Source organism: Blennius ocellaris (genome assembly GCF_963422515.1).
Source record: "Blennius ocellaris genome assembly, chromosome: 2".
Classification (NCBI taxonomy): domain Eukaryota; kingdom Metazoa; phylum Chordata; class Actinopteri; order Blenniiformes; family Blenniidae; genus Blennius; species Blennius ocellaris.
The window spans coordinates 15,007,111-15,028,425 of record NC_137651.1 but is presented as its reverse complement, the minus strand read 5'-3'; the positions used below and the strand labels follow the sequence as shown (position 1 = coordinate 15,028,425).

Here is a 21,315-nt window from a genome sequence, read left to right as displayed (position 1 = left end):
GTTGTTGTTGATGTCGAGTTCCCATATTAGCTTAGCTGTCATTAGCCAGTTTAACACATGGTGCTTGCATCCTGTTAAGCCTCAAGTGATGTAAGTCCAAGGAAAGAAACGTATCGTTTGCGTCGCGCTGCCGCCCACACACATCTATATTTTAATTGCATTGTGGGAATGAATGTGAATTGATTTTTCTCATCCTTTGTTCTTTCCCTGTTCTCTTCTTCAGCACTGCCAGTAACTCAAACAAGAGCACACCTGCCTGCTCACCAGTCCTGCGTAAACGCTCGCGCTCTCCCACACCACAGAGCCAGGAGGGTGAGAACATGGTGGAGAAGGGTTCGGACCACTCTTCTGACAAGTCCCCCTCCACACCCGAGCAGGTTGTCCAGAGAACCTACTCCCTGCAGTCGGCGCGAAGTGGGGGGAAGAACTCGAAGGTGAGTGACCAGCGAGCTGTTCAACGCAGATTTGAATCCAGTGCAAGTTCAGCCAAGTTGGAGTGCTGACTCTCTGCATTATGTGCTCAAAAAAAATAACTTGAGTTTTGCCACACATATGCAACAGGGAGCTTTTTGCTTTTGGTTTCCCAAATATATAGAATATTTATAAACACTTGAAATGCAACCAAAAACAACCAGCGAAGTGATTAAGACACCAAGTCAATGATCTGTGATTTTTTTTTTTTTTTTTGTGATGCAGTGATGAGTCTACTCACATTCGCTCCCTTATGACTCGGTGCCATTCTGTCCATTTGGCAATACCACTTTTCACCACGAGATGGTTTAGCGAGTCACTGGAGCTTCCAGTTTGTCCCCTGTGCAACAAGAGAGGAAGACACTTGAGATGGAACAATTAAATCAATAATGACTGAAGCACATCGTGATTGCTAACAGCTATTCACCAAAACTGTAAGAGACACTCAAGAGGTCGAACTGGACCGCAGTGACTCCTCATCATCACTAAGACTCAAAAGTGCCATTACTTACGTTTTACATGTTGTGATTTAAAGTGTAGGTTAGCAGAATTTGCCAGCAAAGATTCAGGTTATTAAATTCTACACATTCGTGTGATGTAAGAACGTCACATTGTTCTGGACATTACCAACAAATTACAGGTGTTTTTTTAATTATACATTTTAGTGGGGGAAGGTTTTCCAGTGCAACCACACTGCACAGCGTCTTCTGTGGTCTGAACGAACTGACCGGCTCCTCAGACCAAGCTCTTCATTAGCTGAGGGTACATACAGTCACTGCGTCAGAGAAGGCCCTGCTTTATTACTTTTCCTCTCTAGAGTGTAGTGACGTGTGTTATGATTGGTTATTGACTTGGTGTGTGACTAATGAGCTGTAACTATTGCTCCCCCTCCCCTCCCCCCCCCCCCCCCCCCCTCCTCCTTTCTGGAGAGAGCACACTCTCTTCTCCATGCTAGCTTTTTTTATTTTTACATATCATTTCCTCCACAGTCTCTGAACCCACATTTGTCGCACAGCCGATTGACGGAAACTACAGGTTTTGCATCAGAGAGTCGGATCTGACTGCTGTAATAAAGACTTGCATGTTAAACATGTTTACTCAAAGTGAATTCGACTTGATTTTACTTGAAATCAGAAAACTAAAAATTGAGGTAAGATGACAGTTTCCATCGATCACCTTTACTGGCTTTGTCCAACACATGATGAGAGAGGGCTGGGCCTGATGGAGCAAAGAAAGATGGACTGGACACGAGTCCAACACATACAACCACATGCACTCGCAACCACAAGCTGATTTGGGAGTTTAACAATGTCTATGGAAAGAGAACCGTCGAAATAATTTTTCATTTTGCACGTGGGACTCAGACTAAAGTATGTTTTCTGTACTTTTATGAAAGGTATGGACTGTTTAGTCTGTTTGTGGCTCATGTAATGCCTTATGTCGTTCAAGGGCAGGTGTAATTTTATTGAGATTTGTCAAACAAGTAAGTAGAGTGTGAGCTGCAGCCATGTTTCAAATCCCAGGTAAACAAAGTAAAAAAATAATAATAATAAAAAATTGCACATTCCAAACAAAGATAATGCACATGAATATCTCCTACCTGCGTGTATTATATAAGCCATGCCCATACATATGTAGAAAAGCATTTTAACACACATTTAAGAGGTGATTGAATGCGGAATTAGCTTTCAGAAGAAAAAACTCGGCCTGGAAATGAAGAGACACAAAAGTCCGGGCTTCATTATGTCTATATCAGTTGTTTTTAAGATGTAAGGTGAACCCATCCTGCAGGTGGTGCCAGAGAGCTTTTAGGGTGGCACAGCTGCTGGAATAATTTGAGTGTCAAGATGGCTTTTTGTAGCATAATTAAAAAAAAAAAACAACTCCATATACACTATGTGTGACAGAGCTGAATGAAATACATTAAACAAGTTTTTGTGCAAATCCCTAAGTGTAACAGTTAATAACTGTATGAAGACTTGTGAATCCTTTTCATTGTATAGAAATATGACAAAATCTTTGTTTCAGACACCTTTCTATTAAGCCTCCCATTTTCTTTGGCCTTCAGGGCGGCACACGCTGGTAGACGCCAGGTTACCTTGCAGGAGAAGCATTTAAAAACATCAGAGATACCACCACACCATCACCCCCTCGTTATTTACCTCCTCATTCTGTCCTCATCTGCCTCCTCTGTTTGAAACCACTTTGTTTTTTGTTTGTGGAATCCTTTTTTTGGTTTCTCCACACCACAGCGAGCACGCCTTCTCTCTTCTGCTGCTGCTGCTGTTGCTGCTGCCGCCGCCACTGCTACATGCCATATGATAAACGTGTTGCCATCTGATAATGACTGTTCAGCTCTTCTGTTTGTACTTTCAGCTGTTTCTTCCTTGCAGTTGATTTTGTTTGTTTGTTTCTTTTACCTTTTTTTTTTTGTCGATTTGTTTTTCTATCTGATTTTTTCTTTGTTCTTCTCCTGATTGCATGCTAGTCTCACAAGCGACTTTCCAAAGTAAGCATTACTATATATTTTTTTTCTGTTCCTCCCAATATTTCTGTGCCCACCTTTTTCCCCTCTGCAACAATCTCCTGTCTTGTGAGCCGCTCTGTGGAAATGTCCCAGCCCCATTTGGAATGCTTCGACCTGCCCACCCACCCACCGACACCCTCCCAACCCCTGTGCACACTCCAACCTTTGCAAGCCCCATCAGCACAAACAATTACAGCAGGCAGACATTTGTGACAACCAACCCCACTGACCTCCTTGTCCTCCCCCTTCTGCTGCCCTTAACCTCCCTTTACCCTTCTGGTGATATGAAGCCAAGTACTGTTTCTAATATTTGTGTTATTTCTTGGTTTGTATGCTGCGTTTTAAATGTCAAAACTTGACATGTGATTATTTTTCCATCTTTAAATATTGACAAAAGCGGGCTAAAAAAAAAAAAAACACCTGTGCACACATTTCTAATGAGATTTTGAAAAAGTTCCTAATTTTCTCTCCAAAAAAAAATGGAATAAATGCAAAATCCGTAAAACAAGTCAAAAAGCAAGCTATCATCTAAACTCTCTCCCCTGTCCTCCTCTTCCTGTGCCCTGCACATACCTCTCTAACATACTAACATATCTCCTGTGATACCTTTTGTGTGTTCGCCTTAAGACTTCAATCGCTCTGCAGTGACGCTATTAAAATCTCCCACTATCAGTTCCAGGACAAGATCTTTATATGAGCAGATTCTGTTCTCACGTGATGGATTTCCACCTCTTTTTCTCCAAATCCATCGCCCCGCCTCAGAGCAAACACACTGTAGGCTGGTGTCACGTTTTAGTGCATCGCCGCTCCCATCTCTTCATCCGTCTAAGTCGCTGCTTCTCATCCCACTTTCCTTGCACAGGCTGGGCATGTAGGATCAGTATATCTTTGTTCAAAGGCTCGTTCCTGCCAGACTTGAATAGGCAGAGGAAAAGAAAAAGAAAATGGAACAGACGGTGAAATACACAGTTGGAGGATAAAACCGAATCCCAACGGTGCTGTGCAATCCGCTTTTTTTTGCACATCCACATGCAGACACTAGTTGATTACATCACCGGCTCTTTCTGTGCCATCATCCCGGCTCCTACCCTCCAACGCAATAACCTCACATGAGAGTCTGTGGTCCCCAGTGGTCACATGACCCCCCCCCAGGCAGGGCGTGAGGTTATCCCGGCAACGTGAGCTCGATCGCCCCAACCCTAATGCGATCCAGATAAAAGAGCGGATTCTGCAGAATTGGTCACACCGCGCCGCTCTGCAATGACGGGGATGATAAAGACAGTGATGTGGGAATAATCAATCGAGCTTGTGTTGCACCAGTAAGACAGAGAGGTGAATTTATTCAGATTGTAACTTTTTCAAAGTCAACCCTTCAGGCAGTTTTTCTCTCCCCTTTTGGGGTCTCGACCTTCTGCTCTCTCTCTCTCTCTCTCTCTCTCTCGCTCTCTATTTTTTCTCCATTTCTTTCTATGTTCATGTTGCCCGCTGCTTTGGTTAACATTTTGTTTTCTCTTTTAATTTTCTTTCAGTATGACAGACTTAACCTGATTAAAGTAAGCATTTCTTCTTGTTTTCATTTGACCCATCGATAATCCCCGCTGGCCCTCATTAAATCCTCCCCAACCCTCCACACCCTCTATTAGCTGTTCCACGATACGAACCCCACTGACAGGGTCACTCCCTCTTGTCCTCTGCAGTGCTTCCCATTCCCAGAATCAGAGTTCCAAGGGCAATCATTTTCTCAATTCTCTCGTTTCAAATTTCATCAGATTTACAGGCCGTAATACTTTAGCTCTTTATTTTGGTGGGATATCATATATTCGCTTAGTGTGTATTTAAGGCCAGTTTTTCAACTTAAATCCCCGTGTTTGGGTCAATTTTGAGTAAAAATATAGCAGAAATTTTTATAAAATTGGGATATTATCTACATATGCATAAAATGTAAATCCCATTTTCAATGAGTTAAACAACATTTGTCTATATAACTCTTTACAACAAACCAAAGGTGACCTGATTCAATTTTTGTATCCATGAAAGGCACTTTATCAAATTTTGTAACAAAACTAGAAATTCATCAAATTTAGACATTAAAATCTAATTTTCAAGAATGTCCAAAGAAGTGCATAGGGAGTAAATTAAATGTCAATTTTCAAGGCTTTTTTTTTTTCATCTTATGATGGATAAACTTTAATTTTGTCATTTAGTATGTTGTAATATTCTTTAAATGGTTTCATTCTTCTATTTACATTTTCCGCATTTCCTTTTGGAATTAGACTTAAAAGAAACCGTAAAGCCTCAAATCACCATAACACTCTTAAAATGTGATTTTATGTGATTAGTCTTTGTCTCTCTCTCTCTCTCTCTCTCTCTCTCTCTCTCTCTCTCTCTCTCTCTCTCTGTCACAGTCTTTTAAACGCCCCATTTCTATACAGTAATCTGTCTCTGTGTGATCAACACGGTTGTACCTCTCGCGGCTCCACCAGCACACAGCCACACCAAGTCAAACACGACAGAGGCGCACGCATGCAGGCCCACTTTTTCCAGACACTGGCCTCAAAGTAATTCCTCTCTCGTGCCTCTGTCACCTTCAAATCAGATTAGCCCACATTAGTCCAGCTATCGTCACAACCAGGCCTCGGGCCTGTCACTGCAGAACGCTCACACCAAACACGGCACAGATCCAGCAAACCTTGTCAGGCACAGACAAAACTCAGCACAACCCCGGGAGGAGAAGGAAAACAAACCAACGCTGGGTTTTTAAAGGACGTATTTATAAAAAGCAGCTACTTGTTAGTCATATTTATCCTATAAGTTATCGTGCAAAAAAAAAAGATCTTGATAGTTAAATATTCATTGCTTTAATTTTTTAATTTTTTATTTTTTATTTTTTTGCTTTAATGTGAATATTGTACTTCTGTTATGCAATGCTTTTCTTTTTTTTTTTTTTTGCTCACTTTTTTTGCCCCTTTACACCATTTCTTGAAGTCCCTCTTCCTTGTTTCACCTTTTGAATGATCACCTGCATGTTTCTCTCTCTGGGTTTGCTCTTAGACTTCCGAGTGAAATCATGCAGCATGTGACTGGAAAATGTCATAGTTGGGATTATAATATTCCTCTGCTGCCCTCTGCTGTTATTACACCAAAATAGGACTGATTGGTTGCTGACAAAAATAAAAAAAATGCCCATTATAATAAATCTGAAATCAGATGGTGTTTGAAAACACTTTCTCTAGAAAAGTAATGCAAATATAGTGCATGCAAATCAAGCCCAGTAATATACATTTCACAGCATGATTAATGTGCTGAAGCAGTAGTCGGCACGTGTGGAGTGAATTTACTTTCAGTTCCCACGATATAGCACATTCTTTTGTTTTAAACAAGCCGTTTTTCAAAATTCATCATCCTGAAGAAAAAATCTGTATCATCAAGGTAAATGACGAAGTAAACTGAAAGACAATTTCGCTCTGTTTGAAGTAATAATCCTGTAGATTTCAATGTCAAACAAGTGTACGTTATAAATGTTGAACCCTAAATGAGGTAACATAGTGGGGGTGTGGGCTACAGCCCACTGTTAAAGGCCTTGAAGTCCAAAAACACAACTGAGACTTTTATGATTCTCACAGGTATGTTTTTGGACTCCATTTCCCATAAGTGTTCAAAATGTCTGCTTCACGCACACGAGAAATGAAAATTGAGCCCGTCACATCCCCTCTCTGCTCCAGCAACCCCGGCTGAGTGGCAGGAAATGCGTCACTAACTGTGCATGGCGTGTGAATTTCACAGGAATGCCGCTCACACCCAGATCATTCATTTCCAACCGTTGCACATGTGAAAGCTTCCATCACTGAGCTACCAATATGTGTTACCTCATTCAGTGTCCAACCGATCTTTAAATAAAGAGCTTTGAGATTGTGTCTCCGGTGTGGATGACTTCCTGTAAATTCTATCAGAGAAAACGGTGTGAAGCACAGTTGGATTTTCTCTCCTGTTGTAATTCATTATGAGAGGGATGATCGGAGTTCATCTGCTCAAAAGTTATTTACATCCTGTCTCCCCCTCTCCTTTTTCTCCACAGAAGAGCCAAAGCTGGTACAATGTAAGTCAACCTTACTTTAATTTACTTTGTGTTTGTGTGTGTGCGTGCGTGCGTGTATGTGTGATGAAAGGTCACTATCCTGCCCCCCCCACCCCCCTTTACTGGGTTACTAGTCCTGGTGGGATTATCATGAGCTTATGACGGCAACAGGTGGGCTTCTCTAATGCAAAGAAGTAGGAAAGTAGAAACACGATTCCAGAAGTGTGGTGCAGACGTCATAGGTTAATTTTATATGTTTTGTGATTGTGCATCTGTTTACATGTACAATATAAACACGGTGTGTTGCAGTTTTGCTGCATGCCACAAGGGGGTGCGCTCACACTACATTTAACATTGATGTGCTTTACTCAATCTTGGTCATTTTCAGCCACAATGACGTGTTGAATCACTCCACAGGTTGGAATGGAAGAGTTGGATTTGACGCCACTCTGTGTCAAATAGTTTTGCCAGACGTGTCTTTATTGGATTTTGTCCTATTTTATGTTGTTTTATTCCCTTTTTTTTTACTCCCTGTATGTACAATGTTCCCTTCTCTCCCCAGCATGAAAGACAACACATCCTGAGAGTAAGCATGACTTGTTAACTTGTGCAACCCTGGATCTCTCTCTCGCCCTCTATCTATCTCACTTTCTCTATATCTCTGTTTTGGAGTTTTTTCAGACTTGTGGGACTTTAATATCCCACTCATCTGTTTCATCCCATTATTTTCGCTCAGTGTTGTTACCACCTCAGAGCAAGGCCACACAAACGATATTTAAAGATAGCTCATGCATTATTGCTAAATCTAGACACTCTAAAAAAAAATCTTCTCTTGTGGTTTTGATGACTTTATCCTCTGATTACTGTTAAACAAGTAATATTTTTACCTTTGGGTTCAAACAGACCTCGGTCAAATAAAAAGTAGTCAAGGCCATCCATCTTTTCATGTAAAATACAACAAAAAAAAATTTTTTTTTATCATATCAAGTTTACTTTAGTGTTAACTTGGATATTTGGTGCCTCTGGTTAAGTCTTGACCTTGAGTGTTGGAGAGTCCAGGTTTGAATCCCAGTTGCAGGCATCCATCATGATTTTTTTTTTTTTTTTTTTTTAATTGGCAAATGAAAAATGTCATTTACATTGCAAGATGCAATGACTTGCTGTTGTGCCCCTTGTTAAAAGGGACAAGCTGAATAGATACGACTATATATTTTGTGGCTACCACTTGATGATGCAATTATAAGTGCATAAAATATGCAATTTCTATTTTTTAGTTGAAAGCTTTTACATTGATTGCTGTGAGTATGAAATGTTAAATATAAATGTCAATATAAAGTGAAATATGTATCTATTTATTAATGTATTAGTCCATACTGGTATTGCAAAAACCACAGTTTGAAAGCAGTGGCGGCTGGCCAATAGGGGGCGCCAGGGCGCCGTCCTCCCTGGGATCAAGAAGGATTTTTTTTTTTTTATAAAATATATTATATACTGTAATTCTGTAGAAGTATGTTAATGCCAACAAACTAACAATGGGTCCTGAGTTGTAGTCGCTTCATTGCCTATAGCTAGATAGCAATAGATAATCTTCAATAAAAGAGAGGATTTCTCTCTCTCTCTCTCTCACTCTCTCACTCTCACTCTCTGGTAGTCTGTGGGTACGTCCGAATTCTCCCTCCTCGCTCCTTATCTATCGACTTTTCCTAAACCCCGGAAGTGTTTTGTGTAGCGGCCACGTTAAGGACTGTCCGAATTCTCAATAAGCAAAGGAAAGGAGGCTCATTGCTACTTTATAGCTTCCTTTAGCATAGGAACCACTGATGCATCCATTACCATAGGAGGAGAGCTCATGCTGACCCACAATTCCTTGCGGTAACAACATTTTTTGCAATAATCTGCATTGAGCAACATTAAATCATCTAAAACCCAAATGCGCTTTTTGTAGTCCATTTTCAGAAACTTGTAGTTCTTTCCCCGACACGGTAGACATCACCAACTTGTGCTGCTGTCACATTATTATGATGTCACTAAGTGAAAGCGCGGTCCGACTGCCACACTAACATGATGCCTTTCACCAACTACTTTAGGAAGCCTTCGAATGCCTTTCTATAGCCCCGTGACGTCATAGATAAGGAGGCAGGAGGGACTTTTCGGACGTACCCACGGTGTGTGTGACCAGCCCCGAGGAGGCGGGGTTAAGTCACGGTCTCACCAATGACTGATTAATACCAGAGTGACTGATATAAAATTAAACCGATCAGCGTTATTTGATGTCTGAGACTTGGGGCGCCATTTAAATTGCCCCTGGCTCAGTGATTGGCTTAAAGTCAGTTCTAATTTGTTCTCGTTGTTTCTATGAGCTGTGGCAATGGAGATTATTAACTCTGTTGCATCTCTTCTAATTTACTAGTTTGAAAACAGAAATTTGGCTGAAAAGCTTTTGGCCAGGTTCAATGTTCTTCTTTATAGTTATCTTTAAATGCACACAAACATAAATGTGTTGAGAATTTTGCAATTGTGTCCAGGTTTGTTAATGTCTATAAATGTTTAGATATGCGCATATTAATTAAAGACTGAAAGTCTAAAAAAGGCACAGTTTATTTCGCAATTCTTTTTTTCAGGTTTCTTTCAATGCATTCTAAAATGCTTTGGAAGATGGATTGATCTCGTTGTTTGAAAATATAGCTGATATACCTTTTGTTTTTCCTAAAGTCAGACTATCATTTCAAGTAAACCAACCCCAAAACACATTCACTTTCTAAAAGGTACAAATGAAGCATCAGCATCTACTTGTATTTGTTTACAAGTATGATAATGAAAGAGTCATCTTAGTAAGTACTCTATATTCACTAGCTGTTTAAAAGAACTATGTTTCATCACTGAGGCTTCTCTGAAATCTAAAACAGACAAGGTTGCTGTAATGTGGTTTATAAACACACTTGTATTTAAATTAAGTTAAAATAGGCTGAAATCGAAAAATATTGAACCCCACCCAAGAAATTTACCACCAGCCGCCACTGTTTAAAAGTGTTTGTGTTATGTTCAGGAGAATGTTTAGTAAAAGAAAATATTTATGATGTCCCCAAATTTGATCAGAGGGCAACAGGAGAGATCATTAAACAATGGGATTGACGTTAAGATTGTTCTCCGTTTGTACTTAACAAGCCCCTATGATGAGGCAGAAGGCTATTTGCCATTCAGGAGTCTATTTCTGGCATGCAACAGGTGGTAACAAGCACCCCGAGTGTCTCACTGTACTAAACAAATCAACACACCCATCACAAAGGCCTTGGGACAGGGCTTGAGAATGGAGCATGGTGCTTTAGGTTGTGGCATGTTTGCCTCCTTCTCTGGACACCGATACCGTCTGGCTGTCACCACAGGAACGCAGAGGCCTCTATGCATGTTTTGAAGAAAAAAAATGGAGAACTGCTGTTGTGTTCGTAACAGGCTTGGACCAAAATGTCCAGACAGCTTCTTGAATATTTCTCACGCTTTAATTAAACCTCACTCGGTTCTTCTGGTCCAAGTTAACCTCAAGCTGACGCTGCTTTACTCCACTAATCATGGCTAACTAAGTAACTCTTATATTCGCACATGATGCACGGCTGGTTAACTTTCAGCAGGGTCATCTTTATGTTTTATACCCTTGATTCCAACAGTTGAGTTTTCTTCAATTTCAAAGCTGATGACAGGTTTATTTGTTCTCAACAACTCCAAGAAAAAAAAGAACTCCTCAAAAAATGTTCTATTTTCTCAAACATTTAGTACAACTTTTTGGCAAAGACCCACTCTGTGGTTCGATAATCCACTGAAAATGTTTTAATAAGTTACAGAGGGAGAAGAATGCTGCCGGTGTAGTGAACTCGTCATCGTCATTTACTTTGAATCACCATCCTGCTTCCTGAATTACTCATAGGGGCCACACACACACACACACACACACACACACACACACACACACACACACACACACACACACACACACACACACACACACACACACACACACACACACACACACACACACACACACACACACACACACACACACACACACACGCACACACACACACAAATTGTCCTGGCAATCAATAGTGAGTGCAGTAAATGCTTTTATTGTTATATTTCAACCATATTTACTTAATAACCCTAACTAAGTCATGAGGAACAAAGTCTTATTTACCTTGGCCACCAATCAAAAAGAGAGCAGGAAAGGGTTAAAAAAAATATTAATAGCACACCAAGAACAGATTTATATGCAAGAAGAATTCTAAAATAATACTTTCAAGTTTTTAAAGTGTGTCCACTACTACAGAAGTCGTTGGTTTTTACATTGACTGTCATAAACTGGGTGTTCAATTCAGAAAATTCTATATAAACTAAAACTCATTAATGGCTGAACATTCATACCACCCTGACATACTTCTCAGTAGTTTTCACATAATCTGTTTTAAAAGTTTATGTCTAATGAGACACAAACGCTTGTCAAAACTGACATTGCCGCTTTTATTTTTCTTGGATCTGTGTTTCAGGCAGTGTGAAGGAGAGTGGATATTTTAGGGTTTTTTTGTGGGTTTTTTTAAGATGTTCATCAGCTTAGTGCTTAATGGAGATATTGCCTATATTGCGCAATATGATCTGCTCATGAGCAGGTGAACAAATTATGACCAAGCTATCACATCGATATGACAAATATGGTATGAAATGTAATGTAAAGGATTAATTGTTTTTTTTTTCTTCTAATTTTGCCATTTACCATTTTACCAATTTAACCATTAAAAGCACGTATTTGATATTTTACTTCAAAATAAACTCAATAGTACAATAATTTGGAATCATTTTAATTGATACCTGATATAAATGTGCTCAAACTAATCCCACCTTAAATATCAGGACGGAGCTGTTGATGGCCAACGAGCCACCAGCGTCTCTTGGATGTCAAAAAAAGTTGTACAGATCATTGAAATGCATATGTCTTTATGAGAGTTGTGAGTCTGAAGGACATGTTTGCGATCTCAAAAGTCCTTTTCATTCATGTATTCACTTGTTTGTCACAGCACTGCTGCGTTAATCGCACCCACAGCCCCTTTACGCTCAGCAGCCAGAGCAACAACACCGACAATCTGTGTAGCTGCGGGTGACATTTCATTTGTCTGGGTACACACAGATAAGGCGTACAAGTTTCCCTCATCTCTCTGCGTAGTTTTTGCAAATCTCACTTCATTTAGCACCTAATGGAAAACATCTGCAATAAAACAAGACGGGCTTATTGTTAATATAGGATGAACACACAGTCTTTCAGTGTGCACTAAAACCACACCCAGGTTTGCGGTGCCAGTCTCCTCCATCCCCGGCTGTTTGTCCAGCGAGTTAATGGTTAACCAAATCAATACACACCGTGTATCTGCAGTCCCGCCTCATCCTGAGTGCCACTGTCACCTGAACTCTGGACGCTGCATCTCACACAATGGACTCTTTCTTTGCTTGATGAGTGGAAAGGTGGGGGGGGGGGGGGGGGGGGGGGGATTTAAGCAGCTCTCAGTATGTATGCAACAGTACATTTTCAGCAGTGAAATCCTTCGCCCTGAACTTTCATCTCCATGTGATGCCAAACGGAGGAGAAGCGCATCTTCAAAACTGCTACAGAGTTGTTTGACAAGAATCCAGCAACTGGAGATCATTTTTCTGTTTTTCCTGCCTCAGATTGTCTTCTCTGCATTTGTTCAGACGGAGAAATAGGAGGAGTGGTGGGACTCTTGGTGGGACTCTTGGGGGAATTTTGGCACACACATGTGGGCTTCACATTCACTTCATCCGGGAGACGTCGATGAATTCAAAACGTTGCAACTCTGGCGCTTCTGATTTTAAATTTTTTTCATTGCTGCCCAATCCCACCATCTTCCTTGACTTCTGAACTATTTTGAGTTGGAGGACGTGCAGACTTATTGTTTTTTTTAACCGGCTTCTAAAATAGGAGCCCTGACCTCTGCATCTTTTCTGCCTGCAGGGAGTAACAGAGGGTGATCAAGTATCAGGAGTGCATGAATGACCTCAATACCGAAGCGAGGAGAACCTCCGGCATACCTCCAAGTGCCTTCCAATCACGTGTTCAGCATTTTAATGGCTTCTTATGTCTGAGATAAACAAGAACTATTAGCAGGGACTTGGAGAAGAAATTGACAGTTGGGTGGTCGTACGGGGGGTTTCAGGCTGCAGCTTAGCTCTGGCTTGCGACCCTGTGTAGACCCTGTCAAGATTGATGGGGTTGTTTTGCAGACGGAGGTAACTGGAGGTTATGCTCACATCTGTTCTCTGTAACTCAATCACTTGGTCAGACCGCAAAACGGACTCCACACGTGCTCCAACCACATTATTTCTTCGGTCCACTTTTCTGTCTTCTCGGCGTCTTTCTTCCCAGTTGCACCTTTGTTGTGTATTAGTCCTCCTCCCATCAAAGTAAACTTTATCCATTCTTCGCTGGTCGTAAACAGAGTGATTACAAGGCACTCAGACCTGGACAGCACCAGACACACACACACACACACACACACACACACACACACACACACACACACACACACACACACACACACACACACTCTTACTCAGAGGAGTAAGCAGAGGGAGGGGAAGCTACTGGCATGATAATAAAGGACTTGTTGGCCGGGGTTACTAGAGGGCAACGACCATAACTCCTCTCCCTGTGTGTGTGAAAGGAAGCAAGAGAGAGCCAGAGAACGACAGAGCGAGACGGGGATCATGTGGCTGGAGTGCGTTGTGTCCACTGCTCAGCACTGACAGGGAGCAGCTCCCCAAAACAGGGGGCGGACACTGCAGCTGCCAAACCACTGGACTTCTCATTCGTCTTCTTGTATTTTTCAAAACCTCACCGTGACTGACAAGTCTTCTCCGAGCACCGGAGGAGCCCTGCGGGGACACGTTTCGGGAGAAATCTGCATTTATCCAAATCTGGCGTGGTGAACATGGAGCTGGATGAAGAGCATTGCTCGATGTCGGACTGGGAGGCCGTCCTGGAGCTGGATGAGGCGCTGGCAGGGTGGCTGCTGCAGGGTCCAGCAAGAGGGGAATGGGGTTGGGAGTGGGGCTGGGCTGCCTCGGATCTCCAGGACCCCGAGTGGGACAATGAGGAGATCCCTGCTGTAAGTTGACCAGCTTGCAAACCAGAATATTCAAGTGAAGAAAGTTAGAATTTAGACTTTTCTTGTTGTTTCTTTTTTTTTTTTTAGGAGTAACACAATCCGAGAGGGGCGTCATTGTAGTGAGATGTGTCTTTGCTGTTTGCTGCTGTGAGCATAGTTGTGTGGTAATTCCCCTCACTAGATCAACTGGTTTGTTTATGAGTCATCGCTATTTCAAATCCTCCGGAGTTTACGCAGGCCCCATGTTTGGACTCATTATCAGGTTACCATGTAAGTGATTTTCACCAGCTGAGGTGTGTGTTTGTTTTGTAGATGGGGAGAAAGGAAAAAAAAAAAAGCATCATGATGTGCAGTTGATTTCGGCAGATGCTTTGAGGCCAGTTGTTTTCTTCACCACATGTTTCCCCAAGGCGAACTGAGCGAAAGAGAGAAGGGAGAAGATGGTTATCTTCCTTAACAGCCCCTTGCTATTACATTACTTGAACAAGAAAAGCACATGTGGCTCTTACCACGATGCTCTTTTAGCCACCACTGCTGCTGATCGAAAGGAGTGTTTTTACATTATTCTTCATCTCTTTTAATTTTCACATGTACTACATTGGCAGCTATTGTTTCCTGGAGCTTTCCTGTTCAGGGAAAGCATCCGGCACAGACAGTGAGAGCCCTCACTCTGGTGTACATTTGGCGATTTCATACATCACAGACTCACTCCATAAATGATTTTGTCAGCTGAAGCCAAGAGAAAGTGGATGTGTGATCACATTAAATGGGACAAACTCGGTTTGACCCTGTTCATGGAACTGTTTTGTTTACACTTTCAGTGGTTTTCCTTCCCCCTCTCGCTTAACAATAGCCTCATTGTCAAATAGTGTAGCTCTCTAGTTCAAATCTGATTATGTTATTCATGATTTACATTGTAAATTCTTGTCATGGCAGCATGTGTATTGAATGATGTGCACCGTGCTGATTTTGTAAATGACTGCGCTTTAAATTACTCCCGAGTGTTGGCCTTACCCGCAGAATAAACTCAGGCTGCATACCTCTGCTTGCCATTCACTGTAGTCTCATTTCCAGTGCCTGTCAAAATCCCCCACAGAAGGAGAGTCAGAGTGCGATTGAAGCAATCGTGATCAAACCTGTGGGTGGTTTTCACATGGTTTTCTCACATGCTCATGGAAACAAATAACATCGAGCTGCGTGGCAGCACCAACACCGGTGAGAGTGTGAAGACGCGAGAGCGAGGAGTTTTGCGGGCGAACATTTTAAGTGTGTGTGTGTTTCTGCAGGTGCTGAGCCCGACATACAAGCAGCGCAATGAGGACTTTAGGAAACTCTTCAAGCAGCTCCCTGACACAGAGAGACTCATTGTGGGTGAGTGGATGCCACAGACACACAGTGGGGCCATGTGAGGACTGGCAGGGCGCAGGCGTTATAAGGAAACGATCAAAATGAGCACAGGAAAGAGGAAATGTGTGCTGGATATGCCCTCACATGAAGATTAGACATGTCTGTCTATGTAAATGTCACCGTGAAGTGCAATGGCTCAAAATCTATATGTCAAGAAGAAAAAACGTGTTTATTTTTCTGGGGAGTTGGGGGACTTTCGCTCACGGTCTTTCGGCTGCAGGATTCAATCCATGCACCTCTGCACACAAACTTGCTTCTCTAACCTGCAAGTCATTATACAACATATAATCACACATGTAGCAAGCAAATATACTCTTAAGTCTGCAGAGAAAAAAGACACAAGAGAAAATAGTCTCAAACAAGTAAAGTCCAATTAAGTTTTGTTCAAAGATTGCCAGTTGTTTGACATAATCATGTCAAGACACTATACATTCAAATAAAATGTAACGGGGAAAATTTCAACAAACATGGTCAAGCATTAGTGACAGTGGAAAAGGAAAATACATGCATAGTCACAAGCACGTCGTGATGTGAGCACGAGGGTTGGGCAGGCAGGACATTGCACAACAAGATCATCAATATTGACAACGAGGAAAGCTGAAGATTAACAAATGAGAGTGAGCTTTGCCCTTCATAACACCTGCAATCGCAGAGGCTTTTATTTTGACACAACTAACAGGAACACCATAGCAGGATGACATGACACACAAAACCTCTTCACTCCTGGTTGCCAACTTCCAAATATTAAACTACACTAAACTAGATCAACCAACTAACGACACGAACTGAGCTCAGGTGTTGGTCTCCCATCTTTTTAAAAGCTGCTTTTTTCCTCAAAAGAAAGTTGTGAAAATGCCTTTCTTGTCTCAAGCGCTCTCATCTTGCCTGATAACCCACCAAGTAGCTAGAGAGCGTAGCAGTGCTGTATTAACTCACGGATGCATTTTGAATGCAAGTATAGCATTTAGCATAGCACGGTTACGTCCAAAGGCGATCTGCCTTTTTACATGAATGATTTTCATATTGGTGAACTGCTCAAACTGACCGGCAAAGGCAGAGCAGCAGTGTGCCTTCAGGAGAGGGTGTGGGCTTCAGGAGGGGGTGTGGCCTTCTGTAAGACAGGCAGGAGTAAGTTACTTGTGCAGCTTCTCTGCTGTACCAGGAAATAGCGGTGTTGAGTCCTCTGGGCTATGAAAAGCACAAAATGCTGACACTTTCAAACCTACAGGTACTGTAAGCTACCAGAAATTGAAAAATAAATTATAATTGTATTATAATCAAAACAAATAATCAAAATGAATGTTTCATTAATTTCAATTCAGCCTTGGGTAGGCACTGACAACCCTGACCACACGTCACTGATTGTCACCCTTGTTGAGTATGTGTCTTATTCTAAGTGCAATCTTGTTGCGCTAGGTCACTAGGAGGGCATGAAACTGATCAAAGTTGAGAATGTGAGAAAACAGGGTTCACCCTGGAAATGTCCCCGTTCCATCACAGGGACATAAACAGGCACATACACACCTACAGTTAGTTTAGAGTCACTAATTAAAATAACTAGGGAAAACCTGTACAGCAGAGCAAGAACTCTCAAGCCAAGAATCAAACTGGGGATAGGATTACAATCACAACAACACATCATCAGAACGGTTGAACTGACCTGTCCCATGGTGGTCTCAACCAGGAGCAGTAAACATGCAGCTTGTGGAGCAACATGATTTTTCAACTTAACTGGAGTTGTGATGCAAAAATGGTTGTAGCTGAGACATTAGTGATATAGCAGTGACACCTAGCTACCTTTCTGATTTAAAAATAGCATTTGCATCAACGCCCTGCCATGAGTTTGTGCAAACTGGCTGCAGAAATCCTCTGTTAAAGGAGAACACTTTTAAATTTAGTTGCATTTTTTTGCACAGAAACTAAAAGAAAACATGTATACTTGCATGGGACAAATATTGTCAAATTGGGCTGTATGTAGCCCCTAAATTAATACATTTTGATGGGAAAATAAGAGAATCATACTTTAGGAGATTTTATTTTTGTGGTGATTGTGTGTAAGAACGTACAGTCTGATAAAAGGCTTTTGTATTCCTTTATGCCATCATAAGATAATCCAATTTTTCAATTGTTTTCCATGGTCTCCAGTAAATACCACCATTGTTTGAAATGGCTTCAGTAAAATAAAACTTTATGTGTGCCCCTGACATGTGGTATGGAATTCAGTTTTTGTTCTTGTATACTGTATATGATGGTTATTTTTCTGTTGTTTTATGCACCTGTTCTGTGCGCCAGACTACTCCTGTGCTCTTCAACGGGACATCCTCCTGCAGGGACGACTCTACCTCTCTGAGAACTGGATCTGTTTCTATAGCAACATCTTCCGCTGGGAAACACTGGTATGGCTGTTCACTCCCCAGTGGGCTTTTATTGACAGTATCAGGTCATGTGTGTGTGTGTGTGTGTGTGTGTGTGTGTGTGTGTGTGTGTGTGTGTGTGTGTGTGTGTGTGTGTGTGTGTGTGTGTGTGTGTGTGTGTGTGTGTGTGTGTGTGTGTGTGTGTGTGTGTGTGTGTGTGTGTGTGTGTGTGTGTGTGTGTGTGTGCGTGCGCGCGTGCGTGTCCATGTCTGTGTATAACGGTATGCATATTTGTCTGTGTGCGTTTTACATGTAGCTGACAGTGCGACTAAAGGACATCTGCTCAATGACGAAAGAGAAGACTGCGCGCCTCATTCCCAATGCCATCCAAGTCTGCACAGACAATGAGAAGGTGAGGCAAGCCAGCTTTATTATGGGATAGTACATTTCAACAAGGTAATTTAAAATACTTTGCATCAACAACAAAAAAACATTAAATAGTAAATAAATAAAAGGAAACACAATCCAACATAAAATATTAAAAGTCAGAAGTAATAGGTCTTCAGTAAAGAAATGTGGCTTTGGCGAAGGTATGCTCTCTACCGTTCAAGTTTTTCTAGTTTTAAAAACGATCTTTGGCGCCCCCTCAGTGGAGACTCACTACACACTTCCATCCCCAATTAGGTGGTTGGAAGCCAGTATATAATCTCAGATCGGCTTTACTATTACTTTATATTAGCATGTTAGCATGAGTGTAAAGAGTCACGAGAGGTGTGAAGCCTGCCTATTACAAGAGGCGAGTCATTTAATTTCTTCCCACCAAGAGGGGGCCATGTGCCTTTCACGAAGGAGTGTCTGGAGAATGGTTAGTGTGATCTTAACACTCTCCAATCACTGCCAATATAGTTCATCATTACTTAAAGTAATCGCAGACTGGAGGGCTTTTAACTATGGTCCAGAAGGGTTTTCGAACAGTAGCACAATGACACCATCCAACTCCCTTTCGATGAGTAATGCCAGGTTATGAAAAATGGATGTTTACTTATGTAGTGCGTTGTATTGCTTGAGCAGTTTCAAAACACTTTGCATGATCTTTTTGGTTATTGGGAACAAATTGGGGCTCATTGTTTGTTTACTACAAATGTTCAACATAAGATTAAATCAGGCGACAACGGCTCAAAAAATCTGTTATAAGATGCCTCCTCTCCTGACTGTAGCTTGTTTGTCATGCCCCTAGCTCTAATTTTCCCATTACCATACTTCAATTTGACTCTTTCAGTTTGATTATAAATCAGTGTATTTTGCCCCCATCATACCTGAGGTTGTCAGTTTTTTATGTATAATTAACTTCCTGCTGCACCTCCCAGAGGAGGCACGTCTCACACTTTAAAATCAGCTGCTCTATAAAAGTGTTACCAAGACTCTTCTATGTCGCAGTGTTTTCAATCCACTAATATAGGTTTACTTTTCACTCTCTGCAGCACTTTTTCACCTCATTCGGAGCCCGAGACAGGACCTACATGATGATGTTCAGACTGTGGCAGAATGCCCTCCTCGACAAGGTAAGCGCTTCTGATCTCGGAGTGGATCTTTTGCGAGATGTTCGTCTGAATTCATGACTTTAGTCACCTTATTTAGGGAGAAACTGTGCTGTGATGTCCTCTCAACTATCCTCATCTCTCCTTTGGATCGCGTCTCTTACAGCCCCTCTGCCCCAAAGAACTGTGGCACTTTGTTCACCAGTGCTATGGCAACGAGCTCGGCCTCACCAGTGACGACGAGGACTACGTTCCCCCCGATGACGACTTCAACACCATGGGGTGAGTCTGGTGATGCTGCAGCATCTGTTACTGGGGTGTCCTCTATAAACATTTTCAGTCAAATCCCTAATTAGCCAGACTAAGAATGATTGCTGGACCCACCGCGAGCTATAATAAGTTGCACTCACATGCCCAGTACATCTGAGTATACACACTCACTCCAGAGTCTCGCAGGTAATTTATTTGGTGCCACAATTACACACTTAACATCCTTCTCTCCTCAAATGAGCACTCAGCTGAATTGCACTACAGTTTGAAGAGGGTGAGTTCAGTTTAGGGGGTTAGATAATCTCCCTCTGAGCCATCTCTTCTTCCATTTAGAGCAAGTTCTCATCTTTAGAGGATTGTTGAAGTCAATCTAGGAACTAATGAGAATAAGAAGAGCGAGTAACAAAATAGTTGAGATAGTGTCGACAGAAGCAAACCGTTGTACAAAAATTAACAAAATGACTCAGACCAAGGCTCATAATAGTTGTAATCGAGTAATTTCACAGTGCTCATCATTAACCAACGAGTTACTTTCACTTTATAACTCGGCAGTCCCGATACGTACCACAGATTAGATTCCGCTCAAGTAGATAAAAGGTCTGCAAATTGTTTTCTGGAACCTTCAGATTCAGTGAGGAAATCCCAAATGAAGAGAACGAGATCAACAATGACAACTTGTCGAAGAGCAGCGCCGAGGCCAAGCCTGAGGGGAGCCCACCTCTGCTGCACAAGAAGCTTGTCCCAAACAGCGCCATCCCCGTCCCCGGCAACCACGAGCCTCCAATCACAGTGCGTCACGGCAACGCCTCCACTCAGCACACTGATTTGAGCGTAATCGTTCGACATGAAATAACCAGGCTCCACGTTTCCCCTCAGTTTGACCTCCCGGCTGACGAATACGCAGACTGCCTGCCAGACGGTGAGCTGCTGGCTGTACCTCTGGTGGTGGAGGAGAACGAGAACAGCGGGCCCAGCGGTCCCGTTCCCTCTCCCTCATTGGACTTCAACGACAACGAAGACATCCCCACTGAGCTGAGTGACTCCTCCGAGACACATGATGAGGGTGAGGGCACTGAACTTGAAGGAGTGAGAGATAAGATATTGCATCTTTCAACTTGCCGTCTTTTTCTGCTCCTTTGACATGTAGGTGAGGTACAAGCTTTCCACGAGGACCTGAATGGCCGGCAGTATATCAACGAGGTGTACAAGTTCGGTGTGGATAAGCTGTACGACATCCTCTTCACAGAGTCTCAGTTCATGAGTGACTTCATGGATCAGAGACGCTTCTCAGGTCAGTACGACTGATGCTTCTGTGGGGAATCCAGTCAACTCCAAGTGAATAGCTCCAAGAATCATTTCTATCATATTCATCCATCTCTTTCCTCAGATGTGGTTTATCATCCATGGAAGAAAGAGGAGGCGGGTAACCAGACGAGAGAGATCCTCTACACGATCTCTTTGTCCAACCCTCTGGCGCCCAAAACAGCCACAGTCACGGAGACACAGGTGA

At 42.1% G+C, this 21,315-nt stretch overlaps 1 protein-coding gene across 1 annotated transcript in view; it reads left to right on the top strand.

Annotated features, from left to right (window-relative positions):
- gramd1bb (GRAM domain containing 1Bb) overlaps nt 1–21,315 on the top strand; it is a gene marked incomplete at its 5' end in the record, with an annotated part of 78,719 nt that overhangs the window by 51,474 nt on the left and 5,930 nt on the right. The window contains 14 exons of the mRNA XM_080508579.1: nt 224–434; nt 2,960–2,980; nt 4,528–4,551; nt 7,074–7,094; nt 7,636–7,659; nt 15,523–15,607; nt 17,936–18,039; nt 18,314–18,409; nt 19,479–19,559; nt 19,702–19,817; nt 20,432–20,594; nt 20,682–20,868; nt 20,953–21,096; nt 21,193–21,311. Of these exons, the coding sequence (XP_080364705.1) occupies nt 224–434; nt 2,960–2,980; nt 4,528–4,551; nt 7,074–7,094; nt 7,636–7,659; nt 15,523–15,607; nt 17,936–18,039; nt 18,314–18,409; nt 19,479–19,559; nt 19,702–19,817; nt 20,432–20,594; nt 20,682–20,868; nt 20,953–21,096; nt 21,193–21,311 (1,396 nt within the window). The remainder of the gene's footprint in view (nt 1–223; nt 435–2,959; nt 2,981–4,527; nt 4,552–7,073; nt 7,095–7,635; nt 7,660–15,522; nt 15,608–17,935; nt 18,040–18,313; nt 18,410–19,478; nt 19,560–19,701; nt 19,818–20,431; nt 20,595–20,681; nt 20,869–20,952; nt 21,097–21,192; nt 21,312–21,315) is intronic.